The sequence below is a fragment of the Abramis brama genome, assembly GCF_963993115.1.
Source record: "Abramis brama genome assembly, chromosome: 18".
NCBI classification, from domain to species: Eukaryota; Metazoa; Chordata; class Actinopteri; order Cypriniformes; family Leuciscidae; genus Abramis; species Abramis brama.
In genome coordinates, this window is record NC_139980.1 from 11,733,143 (window position 1) to 11,751,829 (window position 18,687).

The 18,687-nt window shown below is 36.6% G+C and overlaps 1 protein-coding gene across 2 annotated transcripts in view; it reads right to left on the bottom strand.

Annotated features, from left to right (window-relative positions):
* ppp1r13bb (protein phosphatase 1, regulatory subunit 13Bb) overlaps positions 1 to 18,687 on the bottom strand; it is a 62,583-nt gene that overhangs the window by 23,543 nt on the left and 20,353 nt on the right. For both annotated transcript variants that reach the window (XM_084091909.1, XM_084091908.1), the window contains exons 3-5: positions 6,300 to 6,447; positions 3,699 to 3,818; positions 1,491 to 1,561 (exon numbers count right to left, since the gene is read on the bottom strand). In XM_084091909.1, coding sequence (XP_083948035.1) covers positions 1,491 to 1,561; positions 3,699 to 3,818; positions 6,300 to 6,447 — 339 coding nt within the window. The remainder of the gene's footprint in view (positions 1 to 1,490; positions 1,562 to 3,698; positions 3,819 to 6,299; positions 6,448 to 18,687) is intronic.

The following is an 18,687-nucleotide window of genomic DNA, read 5'->3' on the forward strand; positions in this document are numbered from 1 at the left end:
AAATAACAACAATCGTGGCGATAATTTTTAGCAAAATAATCGTTATTATCGGTTCATCCATTATGCAGCATGATGAAATTGTGACTAAGTTTTCAGTGACTAAAACTCTAAAACTTGACTAAACAAAAACAGGACAAGGTTGACTAAATATGATAAAAAATAAAAAGTACAAATGTACTAAGACTAAGACTAAATAAAAAAAAATTGCTGACAAAAGTAACGATTTTGAAATGTCAGAAATTTCGCCAAGAAATGGTCATTTAATCATTTACTCACACTCATGCCAACCCAGATGTACTGTATATGATTTTTCCTTTAGATGAACACAAATGAAAATGTTTAGAAAAATAATTCTGTTCTGTGAGTCCTTGTAATGTAAATGCAGGGTGCCAATAAAGTTGACGCTTCAAAAACCACACAAAGCAAACACGACAGTAATTCATACGACCAAAGTTGATGAATCAATGTCTTCAGAAGTGAAATTAAGAAAAACACTCCTTTAAATACTAATGAACTTTTGCTATAAACCATTGCTTCCGACCAACTGTTTCATGAGATCACGCTTGACAAAAACTTGTGTGAGATATATCTCTTCCAGGTCAACTACTATAATGGCAGAGCAATTCTCATTCTGTCCTCACCCTCTGTTTCTTCTGAACAGATGGCAAATTAAACCATTCAATCAAATTATACAGAGAACTTGCAGGATCATGGGCCAAGATAGCCAAATTCCATTTAAGTTAACCCTCTTGAATCCACTCAAACACAAACAGAGAGTGAAAATGAGAGTCATATGGGTACCTGACAAGACAGGGGTGTTGTGTAACAGTCCCTACAGGAAGGCAGCACCTGTCAGAAAAAAGTGTGTGCTAAGCACCGTAGTGGTGAGACTTCATGCCTGGTTGGCAACAGCATCACTAATCAGCTCCCTCACCGACCAACTACCTGTGCCATCGTTCCATCTCTGAAGATCGAGACAAGTGTATGGAAAAAAGCATGCCCCCATAAATGCTTGCGTTTTCTCATTCCATACACTGGTGGTCTACAGTTATCTTTCTCCCTAAAGGTGGAATTAGTTCCACTTCCTGGAGCCTGGCTTTTCCCCTGTTGGAATCTGGGCCAGATGGTTGGAGGAGACGAGCGCAGTGGACCACTCTTTGCAGGAAGCACACAAAAAGAATGAGTGATGTGACAAATGCTAATATGAAAGAAAATGTTGAGTGAATCTGGGACGTGACAGGTCTGGCTGCGTTTGGCTCGGGTTAAGAGAGAAAGACTGAATAACGTGACGTGATTGAAACGCTTCAGTACTGAAGAGTGTCAACTTCAGCCAGAACTTTGCAGCTGCTACTTTGCATTATAGTAAGCAGAAAAGCATAAGATTTTATAAGTGTGTGGAATTCAACCCCCCAGGATGCATTTGGAATAACTACAATACTAAGATTAGAAAAAAAGGCACACATTTTGATGAGGATGTGATATGAACTAACCCCATTCTCGTTGTGCATGTCTGAGCTGTTTCCTCCTCTCCTGCTGGGCTGCTCCTGAGACTGCTGGCTCCCTAAGAGTGGAGAAATATAATACAGGGAGTCCATCAAAAAAAAAAAAAAAAAGCACATTCAATTGTGAAACACAATCATGAATGAACACAAAAAAGCATCTAAATATACATTGTGGAATTTTAACAAGCAAAACATGGTTGGCTGAACAAGACTGTGACTGTGGAGGAAAAGTTTAAATGCCTGTTTGTTATTGCCATGTGACACTGGGAACAGAGCTTGTGCTTTCAGTGGATTACTGCCTCTCTTTCCCTCCCACACACAGGGGTTTCAGGTTTATGCCGTAATCCATGTGGACACTCACTACAAGCTAATCCTGCCTATGGTGATAGGAAAAACCTCACTGGGATGTGAACAAAAAGAGTAAAAACAAACAAATGATAGGATACAGAAAGAGACAAAGAAAGACTTTAGCACTGTTAACACTGATCACGTACATGTGGAAGCATTACACTATGTTCAGGGATAATGCGAGCAACCAGTCTGTCCATGGTGAGATCTCATTGGTCATCCTGATATACAAAACTGTACAATAAAGTGATGACAAGTCAGTTTTATCTGTCTAATCTGTGAAAATAGCTTTTCATAAAATCACTTCAGAGGTTTTTCCCACTTAGATTCTGTAACATCTGAATATACACTACTGTTCAAAAGTGTGAGAAAATAATGCAGAAATTAATCATTTTATTCCGCAAGGATTAAACTGATTAAAAGTGACAGTATTTACATATAAAATGTTACAAAAGATCTATATCTCAAATAAATTAAAAACTACTTCCATCAAAGAATCCTGGAAAAAAAAAATCTATAAAAATAGGTTTCCACAAAAATATTAAAGCAGAACAATTGTTTTCAACATTGCTAAAAAAAAGAAAAAAAAAAAGGAAAAAAAAAGTGTTTATTGAGCACCAAATCAGCGTATCGGAAGGATTTCTAAAGGATCATGTGACACTGAAGACTGGAGAAATGCATGGCTGCTGAAAATTCAGCTTTACCTTCACAGGAATATAACACTTTAAAATATATTCAAATGGAAAATGATTTTAGTTTAATGGATTTATTTTATTTGTAATAATATTTCACAATATCACTGTATTACTGATCAAATAAATGCAACCTTGGCGAGCATAAGAGACTTCTTTCAAAAACAAAAAATCTTACACTACCGTTCAAAAGGTTTGGTATCTATGCAATATATATTAGCACGTTCGAAATTCACACAATAATTTCAATTGTTAAAAATGCTTGCCCTGACAGCAAGCAATTTTCATAAGAATTGTAACTCCAATGCAATTATAACATGTAACAAAATGTCCTTTACATTTACAAGAAAATAAATTATTCAGGTTACTATGTTAAATGTGTGTGTTCATCCAGCACTTTCTAACTCTCTCTTTTTTTATATACAATTTATAATTTAGTGATTTAATGTGTCTTTCTGCTTTAAAATTGTGGACATTTTCTTTTAATAAAATATTACTATATTTTGATATTTTGATATTTTGACTATTTTGGTAATTTATCTAAATCAAAGAAGTCAATTTACAGATGAATCAAGTACTAAAATTGAGTCCTTAAAATATTGCATAATAAGCATTCTCTAAATGCCCATTTTCCAAATTTTCACTATTTCACAACTAAGTCACCCATAACAAGCTGTGCTTGAACACAGTGAATGTGTGTTTGCACCTGTCCAGTAAAGGTAAGGTGCTTGATTATATAACCAGTAATATATTACTTAACCACACAGTTATGCTGCCTAGGTTGAGTATTTTTGTGGCCTACTCAGTTTGGGATATGCTTTGAGTTCATTTCATCAATATTTCATCATCTTAAATATGGTATTTGATATTATTTTATTGTGGTAGACTTCCCAAGTCACTTTGCCTTGTTCAGTGTTGTTAGAAGGCACTGACACGTCTTTCAAAGCTACTTTGATTCATTTAGTGAATAGCACAACAGAATTGAATCACAAACAGAACCCTACATTGTTCGGCCAGGATGTGCTTGTCTCTTTCTTTCACATGTTAGAGGCCACTGAAAAGGGAATGAAAAACATTCTGCCACTGTCAGCCAATGAGAAGAAAGCGGTGGTGGGCAGGACGTGGCCTATAACCAGTCAAGAGGGAGTGTTCTCACCCTGATCGCTGCTTTCTGTGGGCGAGTCTTCGTGGCGCAGGTAGAACTTCACCTCCTGCTTTCTGGGGCCCCATTTCTGCAAGTGCTCATACATCATGTGGTCAAAGGGGATGGGTCGCTCTGGAGAGGGGAAAACATAAGACACAGCGCATTAAAACAACAAACCAGCGCTCTGTTATTAGAAAGGTCAGAAATATCATGTTTTGTTCCTCAGGGGAAAAAAGCTGGTAAAAAGATGGAGTAGTGTGTTCACATGAGAGCAGGAGCGAGACACTCTCATGCTGAGGAGAGTGTTATTCCAATGTTACTCACTTCAAGCCACACCTTAGGAGGAGAACAGAGGAACAGACATAGTGGGATCAAGAGAACTAGGAAATTGAATCAAACGTGGCACCCAGCCAGAGGAATGTGGCGGGGCTGGGTGGGCAACAGAGACATAAATGGGGAAAAACAACATTTTTGGACATTGCTAACAGGTGGAGGGACATCTGGAAGCCTGGCAGCCACCCAGAGGGGGATGGGATAAAACTACACACAATAATAGAAGAAAGTATGAAAGTGGAGAATATAAGAAAAGCACACAAGGACGTTCACAAAAAAAGTGAGAGCAGGCCAATTTCCATACCAACCTAGAGTCTAAAGCTTCAGTTAAATACCCAAAACATCACAAGAACATTAAACTCCTCATACAAGCAAAGTATTATGCCTATTCACTTTGACTACCAGCTTTTTAGGATAAAAAACTGTTTAACAACTAGATTTTCTGAAGAAAAAGGTCCTGACCCATGTTAAAAGTCACATCTAGGATACTGCGGGTGGGTGTCAACAGTTGCTTATTATTACTCAGTGTTCTGGGTAGTCCAGGTCAAAAGAGACCACTCCCATATAAGTCTACATTATATTTTTGCTCCTGGATTTGGGTTGGGTTCTTCTAATCATAATACTACTTATAAAACAAGAATATTTAGTTTACTGTCAGACTTTAAAAATTATTTTAAAGGGTTAGATCAGCAAAAAAAAAAAAAAAAAAAAGAAAGAAAATTGTCAGTTAACTCACCCTGAAGTCGTTCCAAACCTGAATGAATTTCGTTCAACTTCTAAACACAAATCAACATATTTTTAAATGAAACCTGAGAGATTTCTGTCCCTCCATCAATCAAAACTGATGCAAAATATTTCATAAAGACATTGTAAACAATCCATTTGAATCAAGTAGTTTCATTTAAGTCTTCTGAAGAGACACTATGTATGTGAATAAAAGGCTAAATTAAATCTGTTCTTCATATAGAGCACATCAAATATAGAGGCTCAACCATACAAATGTGTGAAAAACAATGTGGTTGATCTTTCGTTTGATATATTTGATGAGCTCCATGTAAGTGCATAAATCAATGGTTGTATGTGAATAAAATCCAAAATTAAATCCGTTCATATTCTGCGTCTCTTCAGAGGACAAATTAAATCACTCATGTCTCAATGTCTCTTTATTAACTTTTTGAAGTATTAAAGTTTTGGTTGTGTGGACTTTCAGATAAACAAAAGTCTTATAGATTTGGAATGACATGAGGGTGAGTAATTAATAACAGAATTTGGTCACACTTTAGATAAGGGTATAATTCTCAATATTAACTATGACTTTTGACTCAAACTCCTAATTACTGCTGCTTATTAATAGTTAGTAAGGTAGTTGTTAAGTTTAGGTATTGGGTTGGATTAGGGATGTAGAATATGGTCATGCAGAATATCCTAGTAATATGCATACTAATAAATAAGCAACTAGTTAATAGTAAGAATTGCACCCTAAACTAAGGTGTTACCCAGAATTTTCTTTTTTTTACATGAAAAAACCCGTTTTAATTATCAATTAATTATTCCAATAAATACAACTTATCAATAACTACTGATATTCCAAAATAATTATTTTGAGATATAAAAACCTTATAGAAAATCCTGGACTGCTAATATCCACACAAAAAAAAAAACACAAGATTTGGTGAGGCAAAATATCCACTTAGTATCCAGACAGTAATGATGCATCATATGCGATCCATCACCTGCTGTAAAATAACTGGGCTCATTACAATTTCAATGACAGATGCACTTCAAGATGAAAGGACACAGTGCTGATGGAAGGGCTTTTGAAAGGAGGCTCCCTGAGCAAAGACAACATTTCTGCCAAACAGCTGGTTATACAAATCACTATCATCAAGAGAAAATGGAAAAATGAAGGGAAAAAAACATGCACACAGCTGTCAGAACAGAAGTAGCAGTTATGTCTGAAAGGACTAAGTAAGTGTTTTTCCTTTGCTGCCAGATTCTTCAAAATACTGAGCATGTGCGTCTTTGTGAAAGTAAAAGGATAAATCTTTTTTTGCTGAAAGAAATGGTTAGGGTGGGAAGGTGAGAAAACAAGAGGCTATTGGAGTCTGTAGAAATGATTTAAAGTAAAGCTGAGTGCTTCGCATTGTCAATATTTTTCACCATTTAATTTAAGAAACGTCAATGAAACTTATATCCTGCAACAGTCATTGTTTACAAATACCCCGCATTTACTTGCTACAAACGGCTAAGGACAAGAGGGAGGGACTCAAAGACTCTCACCATTTCCACGCCAAACTTCAGCCAGGTGGCAGCCGCTTTCTCCCGGTTCCTTACAGAACTCCACTACATCACGACAAGTTGTCTCCGGAGTGATGGGCACCTCCGTCAGGGCCTGCTCCCCATCACTCAAATACACCGTTAAAATCATCTAGAAGAGAAAAAGAGAATATTTTGAATATTTCATAACAGAGAGAAAGGCAGGGATTCCCACTGTGCCATAAGACCACTAGGGGGCAGTGCCATTGCTCAAACAACTTAAATAACATTACTCATTAAGAACTTTACCTCTTGAGAAGTTGCATATGGGAAGATATACCACAAAAATACAGCACATTGAGTCCAGAGTCTGTTAAAGGAGATTTCTAGCACCTCCCCTCAGCTATATAACTCACTCTGATAGAGGGAAACGCCTGGGCCAGTTAGCTTGACAGTGACTGACAGGTGTGGTGGGCTGATTAGTGCTGCTGTAAGTGAAGTGTGACAGGCGGATGGTTTGGTGCAAAATAAGAGCGACTCTAGAGAGACCCGTTAGATTCATTTATTTAGATGGATTTTATTTATTTATTTACTATGCTACATATGACATGATCTGTATATGTTTTTTTATCATCATTTATATATATATATATATATATTATATTAATGATTTGCAACATTGTGATACACAGTCATGCTAATAAAGCTTATTTGAAATTGAAAAATTGAGAGAGAGCAAGCAAGAAAGACAGAAAGGAAGATCAAAAAAGTGGATGACATAAGACATCATTACCTCCCAATTGTGGAGATGAGGTTATGATCATCTACTACTCTACTGTCTGCAATATAGTACTGCACTGCCATTTTATACTTCAAACGTGACACTGTGCAGCTTGGCAGAGAGAAGGTGACAGATTCATTACATCATCCATCAAGCAAACATCCCGACTGGTCACAACAGAGGTCTGCGATATGGCCAGTATCTCACACGCATGACATTTCTCAAGATAGACACAAGGGCAGGTTTAGACGAGGTTTACGTGGCTGGGGAAACATTTATTCATCTGTTATATAAGACTAAAGTATCGCAATACCTGACATAACTCCAAATGAGAAGTAAGTCTGACCTTTGTGTGGTGCAGAGTCATAAGAGAGGATTGAGTATGTCCAAGATAAATGGGTGTTTCTTCAACTATGGGTACTTTTGGCCCCGAGGACTTAAAGCAGTGAGAGTGTAAATAGTGTTTCAGGAGTTTACTTTATTGCATTTGCCACCGTCCAAGGTCCAAAAGTGTATGTACAAGCACATATGTCAGAGCATAATTCTGTCAAGTCGGTTACCATTTCTCAAATTATGTTTTGTGCTTAATAACACTCTGAAATAAAAATGAGATTATACTTATTCTGGGGACTGAACTGTCACCCGTCTTATGGCTAATTTCATAGCTATTTGATGTATCATATACACAATTAACTATTATTTTTATATTTAGCATAATTTGACAATTAGAGTTTGATTGGAAATGACAAATATTTTGTTCACATTCACAAACAATAAATTTTATTACTTTTTTCACAAGTCACATGTGTGTGAAAGTACATTTAAGTAAATTTTCACATGATAAATTGTCGAAGGGATTATGTTTTCAGATCATTTGAAATCATTGTTGAGATGGCTTTAAATATGTTTTAATTCATAATTTTAGAATAGATTTTTAATGGATATTTTAAAGACACTATTAGTCAAAGGTTTAAGAAATTGAAACTTTTTCAACAAGAATGCATAAGATTTGGTCGAAAATGACAGTAAAACTTATGTTACAAAAGATTTTTTACTTAAAATAAATGGTTTCTTTTGAATGAATACTTTCTATTCATTAAAGGATACTGGAAAAAACACATACACACTTCACAAAGCAAAAAGGGGTTTAATAAAAAGCAACCTTGGGGACATAAAGGGCCCAAAGGTAAAGAAAAATATTATTTTTTTAAATCAGTATCAGGTTTTTAATGTTGAATGACTTGTCAATGTGAAGTCAGCTGGCAGAGCTTCTCTTAAAGGAGTACCACTTCACAGCTGGCAAAATGGGCATTCAATATATTGCCTTATACAGTAGGAAGGCAAAACATTTTTGAAAATGTTGTCTTCCCTTTTGCCAAATGGGTAGGAAAACTTAATGCACCCATAATGCACTGGGCAAGGCATGTTGTCGTCCAAGGCCACTCCCACCAGTCTGCTATGGATACGCTTAGTCAAATAGCACCTTGCTTTAGTAGGAAATACTTCTTAGTGAACTTTTAGTCATAATGGTGTCAACCTGTATTGTTCCCGGGTGCAAGAATTCAAAGAGTCAGTTACCAGTGAAGGATTTAGCGTGTTGTAGAGTCACGAATCTACAAATCAAGAATCATAAATACAGAGAGAACGCCACAATGGACAATCTGAAATGTTATCATTCTGTTTCTGGACAGTCTGTTTGAAGTTAACATTTCAAACTGGATGACCATGAGTGCAATGTTTTAGGCCAAACATAGGGGAAAAATTGGAAGCAAAACGCTGAAACAAAAAGCCATGGCGTACAGGCAAGAAAGCGGTTACCATAGCATTCCATTTTTTCCATAAGATTGTACGTTTTCAGTGATAAACTTACCCTTACAGTAACTGTTCTCTTAAAAGATTGCATGGGTTTTAAATCGATTTTTCGAGATAGCAATCTTATTCCTACGATCAAAACAGAGCAAATCACCTTTTGAAAAGTAACTTAACTTGCTTCAAATAACAGTCTTATCGATTAAAATCGATGACTTAAAAACATGTGGTCACTGAATCACTAGTTATAGACATTCTTTCAAAAACACTAATTCATCCAGTAATGAAATTAGTAAAACATTTATGAGTGAGTCATTGAAATTATTATTTTTTTAATCGGTTTGAATGAATGATTCAAATTAAACGTTTTTAAATAGATGGCAGCAATTAACATTTTGTCACAACCTAGTAAATTTTGTTTATTTGTCTGTTCAGAACTGTGGGAGAACCTTGATCTCTATTTGAAACAAAAAAAATCGTGATTTTCAATTTATCCACAATCGTGCAGCTCTAATTGAGAGCATACGAGAAAATTGTTCATTTACACATACTACCGAAATTGTTAACAATACAAAGCGGGTTGAAAATCGGACAAGTTACACTTTAACATTTTATCAAATTTCTCTAAAATCCCAAACAAGAGCAGGCATCAATATGGTACAATAATAAAACATACACTTTCTGTGGATCACACACACCAGCAAATATACAACAGATGAAACCTAGGAGTAAGTGTGGGGTGTGCAACTGTGCATGGCCATCATTGATTTAGTCTTAATGATTGCTAGTTGGGTTGGTTAAGAATACTCCTCTATCAGTATTAGTGCACTAATGAATACTCTAACTTCACAGTCACACCATAAGTATGTCTATGACGTGCAAATCTTACAAAACCCATGTAAATCCACTCTTCCTAAAGCATCCAGGCAGGCAAGCCCTACATTACTTTCTCTTGAATGGAGAGAACACAGGTATGTGGGAGAGGAAAGAGCTCTTGCACTGAAGAAAACCTGTCAGATGCAGAAACACCACTCACATTCTTTTGTGCATGAAGTTGAAAGGAACAATTGGATTTGGTCAATTTCAATGGACTCTGTCTGGTACATCACTAGGAAAGAAATATTTGGGCCACACACAAGTTTTTTTGACATTTCAAAATGACTCTTCTGTGTATTTACTCAACAATGGATTCTGTGTGGCGCAACACTAGAATGGAAATATGTAGGCCGTGTACAAAGAATGTGTGTGAGAAGGACAAAAAAGGTGCAAACTAAAACTGCAGGGAGAATAAAGCAAGTGCAAATGGGTCCAAGTAACTTGCTGAAAAGCTGTGTATTGCCAAGAACCTATATATATATCTAATTCATACAGTATCACCGAACATATAGCAAAATCACGATATTTTCCTACACCCCAATAGGAAAGTCCCTCAAAGAAGATGTAAAAAAACTGCAAAAACAAACAGTGAACAATGATATTGGGTTTACAAGAAACAAAGTCAAACAGGACTGCCACTGAGTTTAAACACAAAAAAAAAAAAAAAAAAAATCAAGCAACAACTTTACAAAAGAAAATGTCTATTAACTTAATATAAACAATGATTCCTTGCACCATTACTCAGTATAAATGCTGTGTCGCTGCAGAAACTACAGCATAAAAGAAAATGTATTTCAAAGTTGAGTTTGCAACTCTAGACTCAATGTGAAAAGACAGTCACAAAATGGTATAAAATAAATACATGACTATTGCACTGTCCTCCCTGCATGTAAAAACCAAGCGGCAACATTCTAATCTGAAAAATGAAGCCTACCCGGAAGTGCGAAAAACTGCAATACATCGAAAATCCGCTAGGGCGAGGTCCCAAATGTCCATAGACCTTATGTTAAAATGTCCATTTTCACAGCATAAATTCATGTTTTCACAGGTTGGTCCCATGGACTTTTATTGTATTTTTCGATAGGTTCCGAGTGCCTGACAACCATGAGGGCTGTGAATTTTTTTCTAACTCGTTAGTTTAGATCGTATTTAGATATAAAATGTATGACAAATAAGGGTGTGGTTAACTTTGACAGCTTGATTGACAGCTTAGGCTGTGCGAAGGAGAATGATAACATAAGAAGCGCCATTTTTTAACACAGTTGAAATATAATACTACTGTTTCTGTATCATGAAATGTAGTTTTAAGAGTTTTTCAGGCGAGAATGTAGTTGTTTAAAGCTCAAATCTGAGGTTTATTTAAAGATTTATGAAAATTCTATCCAGTTGTGAGATCCAGCGATGACCGGGCGCTCGGCACTTATGTACCCCGCCTGGAACAGCCTTTCCTCGGCTAGTCATTCTGGCGTTTGCCGCTGACTCTGGCGTCTCTGTAGTGGTTAAACCATGAGATATAATTCGTCTTGTCTATATCTAATGGGCGATTTTTGGTCTCGTGAATCTATAATTTGTTCCCTGGCCAATCGTTTTGGCTGAGGGGAAGTTTCATAACTTTATAAGCTATTTAACTTTACCGTTGTATGGTTAGACTAGAGCGCTGACTTTGTATGTTTGACTGAATTGTTTGCTTTATTTTTATAGCTTCTTATACCTTTTACTTATACTTTTATAATGGCTAATATTGATAAAACTGAAATTTAACAAAAAGAGACTGGGTTGAGTTTTGTCATTTTAAATTTTAATACAACGAAGATGATCTGTAATGTTGTTTACTGCAAAATCTGTTGTTTAGTACAAATGCACATATTGCCTGGACCATATTAAAATGTTTAATATTTTTATATTATATTTAAACGAAAAGAGGCAGGTTTGTGTTTTATATTTTGTTTTTTTATAAATAGGCAAACGTTATGTGCAGTGAATATAATCAATACGCGTTGCCTGAACCACATTTGTGTGGCTATAATGTTTAAGATTTCTTTAAATGAAAACGAAAAGAGTTAGTATGGTGTTTTATAACATATTTCGTTGCCTAAAATATACACAGAGATAACCGGAGTAGCAGAGCGAGCTGAGTGACGCGCGCTGCGTCAGAAGGTGGGCGGGGTTAGGATTTCCCAAGATTTTCCAAGATGGCGCCGCCCATACCCCCCATAAACGGCTTCAAAACCGTTCTTCAGAAAGTCTATGGGTGACGTCACAGACGCTTTGTCCATATTTTTTACAGTCTATGGTAAAAACCAACATACCAGTCTAGTTTGATTCACAAACAAATGGCAATTAATTAATATTTGACTCACTCACTGCCTGGATATTTAACAAAGTGCAAATAAACTGTTGTATTAAATGGCATTTTAATAAAATAAAAAAAATGAACGAACGAACGAACGAACGAAGGTATGAACAAATGAATGGAGTATTTAGTTAGGACCAAAAGAAGAGAGGTGCTGCAAAAAAACAATTCTGTAAAAAACACCAATCAGCAATGACATGGCATTACAAAAGATTTTTTAAACGGTGTGTGTGTGAGAGAAACACACTTTTGTTCAGCTCATTTAAAAATTCACCATGCCTGACAGATAACGTAAGGCATTATGTCAAGGCCTCAAGCAGTGCAGAGAAGCACTAGAGACAAACAACGCATGACTGCACTTTTGCATTCACAGTACGCACTGTCACTGCATCAAACAGAATGACATGTTTATCTGAGCACCGGCACCAACCACAGCCAACTTCTGCTGAAGTTACGCACACAGGGCGCTAGATAGTCTCGATGAGGAATGAAAGGGATTTTAGTAAACAATATGAGCATGCAGAATTTAAAATGATTTCCAATGTTCTACATTTTTTTTAATATTTGGTAAAATACAGATAATAGTGCAGTACTCATGCACAGCTCAGTGAAACACGTTTAACTATATTTAAATCCATTCCACAATATTTCCCTCTAGGGATGTTCATTTCATTTTTTTTCCCTAAGGACAACCGGAACTCGTTAACCGATCATTAACCGTTAACCTATAATATTGTGTTACATTAGAATAAAGTTAAATTAGAATGAATCAGTGTCTGTGACCATTTAAAAATACCAAAATGAGTTTTCCGGGGGTTTAGTTTTACATGTGCAAATAGCAGCAACAACAGGGCATGAGGATTCACACATCGTCATGGCATGCACCTGCAGCACTTCTGTGAACAGAGAAAAGCAGAATAAAAGCATTTATATGTTTTTTTTCAAGGGGCAACATTCTAATCTGAAAAATGAAGCCTACCCGGAAGTGCGAAAAACTGCAATACATTGAAAATCCGCTAGAGGGAGGTCCCAAAAGGGAGCAAATGTCCATAGACCCCATGTTAAAATGTCCGTTTTCACAGCATAAATTCATGTTTTCACAGGTTGGTCCCATGGACTTTTATTGTATTTTTCGATAGGTTCCGAGTGCCTGACAACTGTGAGGGGGGTGAATTTTTTTCTAACTCCTTAGTTTAGATTGATGTATAAAATGTATGACAAATAAGGGTGTGGTTAAGTTTGATTGACAGCTTGATTGAGAGCTGATTAAAAGCATAGGCTGCGCCAAGGAGAATGACAACATAAGAAGCGCCATTTTTTAATATACAGTTGAAATATAATACTACTGTTTCTGTATCATGAAATGTAGTTTTAAGAGTTTTTCAGGCGAGAATGTAGTTGTTTAAAGCTCAAATCTGTGGTTTATTTATAAAGATTTATGAAAATTTTATCCAGGTTGTGAGATCCAGGCGATCAGCGGACGCTCAACGCTCATGTACCCCGCCTGGAACAGCCTTTCCTCGGCTAGTCGTTCTGACGTTTGCCGCTGACTCTGGCGTCTCTGTAGTGGTTAAACCATGAGATATAATTCGTCTTGTCTATATCTAACGGGCGATTTTTGGTCTCGTGAATCTATAATTTGTTCCCTGGCCAATCGTTTTGGCTGAGGGGAAGTTTCATAACTTTATAAGCTATTTAACTTTACCGTTGTATGGTTAGACTAGAGCGCTGACTTTGTATGTTTGACTGAATTGTTTGCTTTATTTGTATAGCTTCTTGTACCATTTACTTATACTTTTATAATGGCTAATATTGATAAAACTGAAATTTAACAAAAAGAGACAGGTTTGAGTTTTGTCATTTTAAATTTTAATACAACAAAGATGATCTGTAATGTTGTTTACTGCAACATCTGTTGTTTAGTACAAATGCACATATTGCCTGGACCATATTAAAATGTTTAATATTTTTATATTATATTTAAACGAAAAGAGGCAGGTTTGTGTTTTATATTTCGTTTTGTTATAAATAGTCAAACGTTATATGCAGTGAATATAATCAATACGCGTTGCCTGAACCACATTTTGTGTGGCTATAATGTTTAAGATTTCTTTAAATGAAAACGAAAAGAGTTAGTATGGTGTTTTATAACATATTTCGTTGCCTAAAATATACATACAGAGATAACCGGAGTAGCAGAGTGAGCTGAGTGACGCGCGCTGCGTCCTTTACCCATATATGGATTGGCCAGAAGGTGGGCGGGGTTAGGATTTCCCAAGATTTTCCAAGATGGCGCCGCCCATACCCCCCATAAACAGCTTCAAAACCGTTCTTCAGAAAGTCTATGGGTGACGTCACAGACGCTTTGTCCATATTTTTTACAGTCTGTGTTTTTTTTTTAAGTATAGGGATCGTAGTTGATCGGTTCCGGTTCGGAACACATGTGATTCGCGGATTGATTGCAAAGTTTAACCATCACAGAATGAAAGTTTATCATTTGTATGCGTTTTAAGCACTGTCAGTTTAAACATTAAGCATAACAAGACTGGAACTCACGCGCACGCACCAGACCCGAATTCAGTTATATTTCTCTTCTTTTGAGCTTAAACGGACATAATTATGTCAAAATGCCTGTCTCTGCGAATATCCTTGTAAACACAGTTGGTTATGCGTTAAGAAAACGGGTGCGTATCATTATATTGGATCCGTGCATTTGTCTTAAAGTGACAGCAACCTAATATACCCGCAACTGCTTGTCAACAATGTTAACAAACAACAAAAGAGAATGAGAAAATCACTTTTGTAGCTTTAACAAAGATAAATTGTATTAATTAATTATATTTAATTTATACAGTGAAGACTATGCAGTGTTATTTTACATTTGATTATTCAAATGTCTTTCAGTCAGTGTGAAGACAGTCAGTTCTTGGCTGTTGACAGTATGACATAAAAGAGAGTTCTAGCATTTTGTCCTCAGATCAGCTCAGGTTGCTGCTTTTCATCTTAGGTGAAAAAAGAAGTCTACTTCACGACCTCGTAATTGTTTTACAGCAGGGCTATTCAATTAGTTTTTCAATTAGTTCGAGGGCCGCATTATCAAATCGAAAAGTTGAGGTGGGCCGGTGGGTTGGTTTGGGGGTTTATCTTATTTATTGAAACATAACAGTTTCAATAAATAAGTTAAAGTAACCCTAAAAAAGTGTGGTATTTACTTGGAAATGTGGTACCCAACAGTAGCCTATGCAAAAATATAAAACCATAATAAATAAAAAAACTTGATAATTTACAGCTGTGTACAACTATTTTCCTTGGAACAAATAAATTATTTATACAAACTTATAGCTGTTGGTGAGAAATAATAATTATTTTATTTATAATTGTTATGCTTAAATGAAAATATTCTTACAGTGAGACTTGATAACCACAGGCTACTCACTCCCACTGTATAAAAAATGCCTAAACACAAGTTAAAAACTATACACACCTTTACAAAGAAACTGACATCATTTCATAACAAGCATTAATTATATATTCCTCTACCCACCTAATAAAACTAACGCAATATAAATCACTATATTTACTTTATTTATTTACTTTACTTATTTACTTATTTACTTATTCATTCATTCATTCATTCATATATATTTTATTTATTACTACATAGTATTCAATATAAATATTGCACATTTCTGCCCAACCATGGTAAATTACTACAGTACATTCATGGTAAATGTTTGTAATGGTGATTAAGGGATTTAAAGTTTTCTAATTTCGTTCATGCCACAACGTTTCTCCTGCTTTCCTCATCAGACTTGTTGGGAATGTTGAGGCTGTTTCATACGATTTAATACTAATTAAATCATCGAGTGATTTGTGGTTTGTAACAGAGAGGTTTCTGTCGAACTGAAACGCTTCCCACTGGTTGTCGCAACGCTGTTTAATAGTGTTCGGGACCGGGAGTAAACGCAACTCCGTGCTGGGCCGTTTTGAAACAACTAGTGAAACAACTGAAAACAGCGCTATTTGTTGTATACTGTACTGACCGAGAAACCACTTCAGATGATGACGGAGCGGTCCAAATGAATCCGAATAGTTTTAGACCGTTATGCAAGCGCGTTTAGAATCGAACCAAAAGAATATATAATAACACATATAATAACTGCTGAAATATTCGCACGTAAAACGTTTCTCAGGTCAATCGGAGCGAGTATCAAACTGAATTAGCCGCACCGTCAGGAAAAGAGGCGGGAGGTTGGTGCCGTCGGGCCGCATGGAGATGATTGGCGGGCCGCATTTGGCCCGCGGGCCGCCAATTGAATAGCCCTGTTTTACAGGATTACATTCACTCTAATTATGCACCCATCCGCCCCTCATTGAAAATAAATAGTGTCCTAGAAGGTAACTTTTACCGAACAGCTCCCAGTGCTATACTTCCATCACCGCCACCCCTAAAACCTCTGCTTTGTCTGTCTGCCATGAGAAAAGCCTCCTCACCTGCAGAAGCCAAAAGACAACATCTAAAGAACATTCTCCGCTTTTGTTGTGTAAATCAAACAGTTCAAATGAACTTCATTCATGTGGTAATGTCAATCTAGATAATGATAACCACTAAATATCAACATATTCTTTTAAAATGTTATGCATAGTACATTCAACTTTTAAGCTCTAGTCCTGCAACATTATCATCAGCAGCCTTCTTTTAACGTGTGTAAAGGAGAGATCTGCTCAAGTAAGCATCCAGCCTACTGGTTTCAAATCCCATTTAAAATGTCTTCAAATGTTGAATACCAAAGCTGATTTGACTTGAAATACTCAAGCAGGTCAAAAATATCACAACATTGCAGCAATCCAGCAAACCTGCACGTCACAGTTCATAATCTCGTTCTCTTGAAAAGTTAATAAATGTTACCTTGAAAAACTGAATTCTTCCTTTCAGCAGAGTGGAAGAAGGCATATATAATTCAATGTCCAGACAGTCAACTCTTACTTGATTAATCTGAACAATGAAAGTGAATGATGACTGCTTCTGCCAGCAAACGTGATCCCAAAATCTTTTCAGGCCCCACAACACCCCCTCCCCTGCCACTATCTTAATATAGCCAATCAGATCCATTTAGCAATATGATAAAGCCTAGCAGACAGAGATGGAGAACCAAAACCAATGACTGTCTTGGCACAGTGTAACCATGCAAGAGATTTTTACTTTTTGGCAGTAAAACTAGACTACATTTCTATGATTAGATTTATAGTGCTATATGTTCTATACAATGCTGTCAGCAACAATTTTGGTTTAATATAGAAAGTAACCCATATGTTGCTATTTCTTAGCAGAATTACCATAAAATTGTCACTGCATTAACATATAGATGCAACGTCAAATGTTGCTTGCACTGACATTACTTTCTACTACCTGAACTACTTGCAGCAAAGATTTCATGAAAACACCAAAATGACTTTGCTGTCCAACCGTACTTGAAAGGCACAGGTTGGTATTAACAAGGGGGAGCTTGTTAATACCAACCTGTGCCTTTCAAGTACGGTTGGACAGCAAAGTCATTTTGGTGTTTTCATGAAATCTTTGTCAATCTCTCATCTCCGAGCAGGACATCTATTTGCATCACCTTTCCCAACTTAGATGCAGTCCGTCTTCTCCTGGCCTCTCTCTTGAGCTGCCGGGCATGCTCCTTGCTCCAGATTTTATCTTCGGGTTTGATAGACAAGCTGACCAGGCCTCGTAGAACAATAGTCACAAACTTCTTCATGACGCATGAATCGCTTGTAGCTCTACATCAAACACATCCTTTGAATGTGTCTTGTTCAAACCCCCTCAGCAAAAGTAGCAGGCAAGGGTTCCCTGCAGCGGAAAGCCTTCAGTAGTCACGCTAGCTGTGTGACTGCTGAGAGCAAGCGAGCGTGTGAGTGAGAGAAAATGAAAATCAGAGGAAGACGACGGAGGGAGGGTGCTTCTCTCATCAGAATTGTGAAGGGTGCGTCACCAGGTCCCCTCCAGAATAAGGCTCCCTCGAGAAAGCAGAAGACTGCACCCCAGATCGGAGGTGGCTGATGGGTGCATGCCGCAAAAGCTGGGACAAAGATCAGATGAGGATGCTAATTGCATTACAGTGTGTTATTAATGGGACCTTGTAAGAACCAACAAAATAGCTCAGAAAACAATTATCCCAAGACTAAACTGGTTTACTAACAAACATATCAGGGAGTATTTGTGAGATTACAGAATTGCCCACTTTGAGTTGAATTTGAGTTAAATACTAATTTACTAATAAATAATAATACTAATTTACAAGTATAAATACTAATTTACAAGTATATACAAATACTAACAACAACTTCAAGTTTAAACCTCAACACACTTCAAGTCTTTGTAAAGTTGGACCATTAGTCTGTGCTACACTGAAACCAATACATCTTTTTTCAGATTTGAGAGTAGAAGGTTTTGTATTATTGATGCTTCCATGTTAAAAGGCCATGAAAAGACGAAGAGTTGAAAGAGTTAAAAATAATGGAAATCAAATGAGAGTCGAGTTTTAATAATGCATGCTAAAGTAGATTTTAGAACCTGGAATTATCCTCTT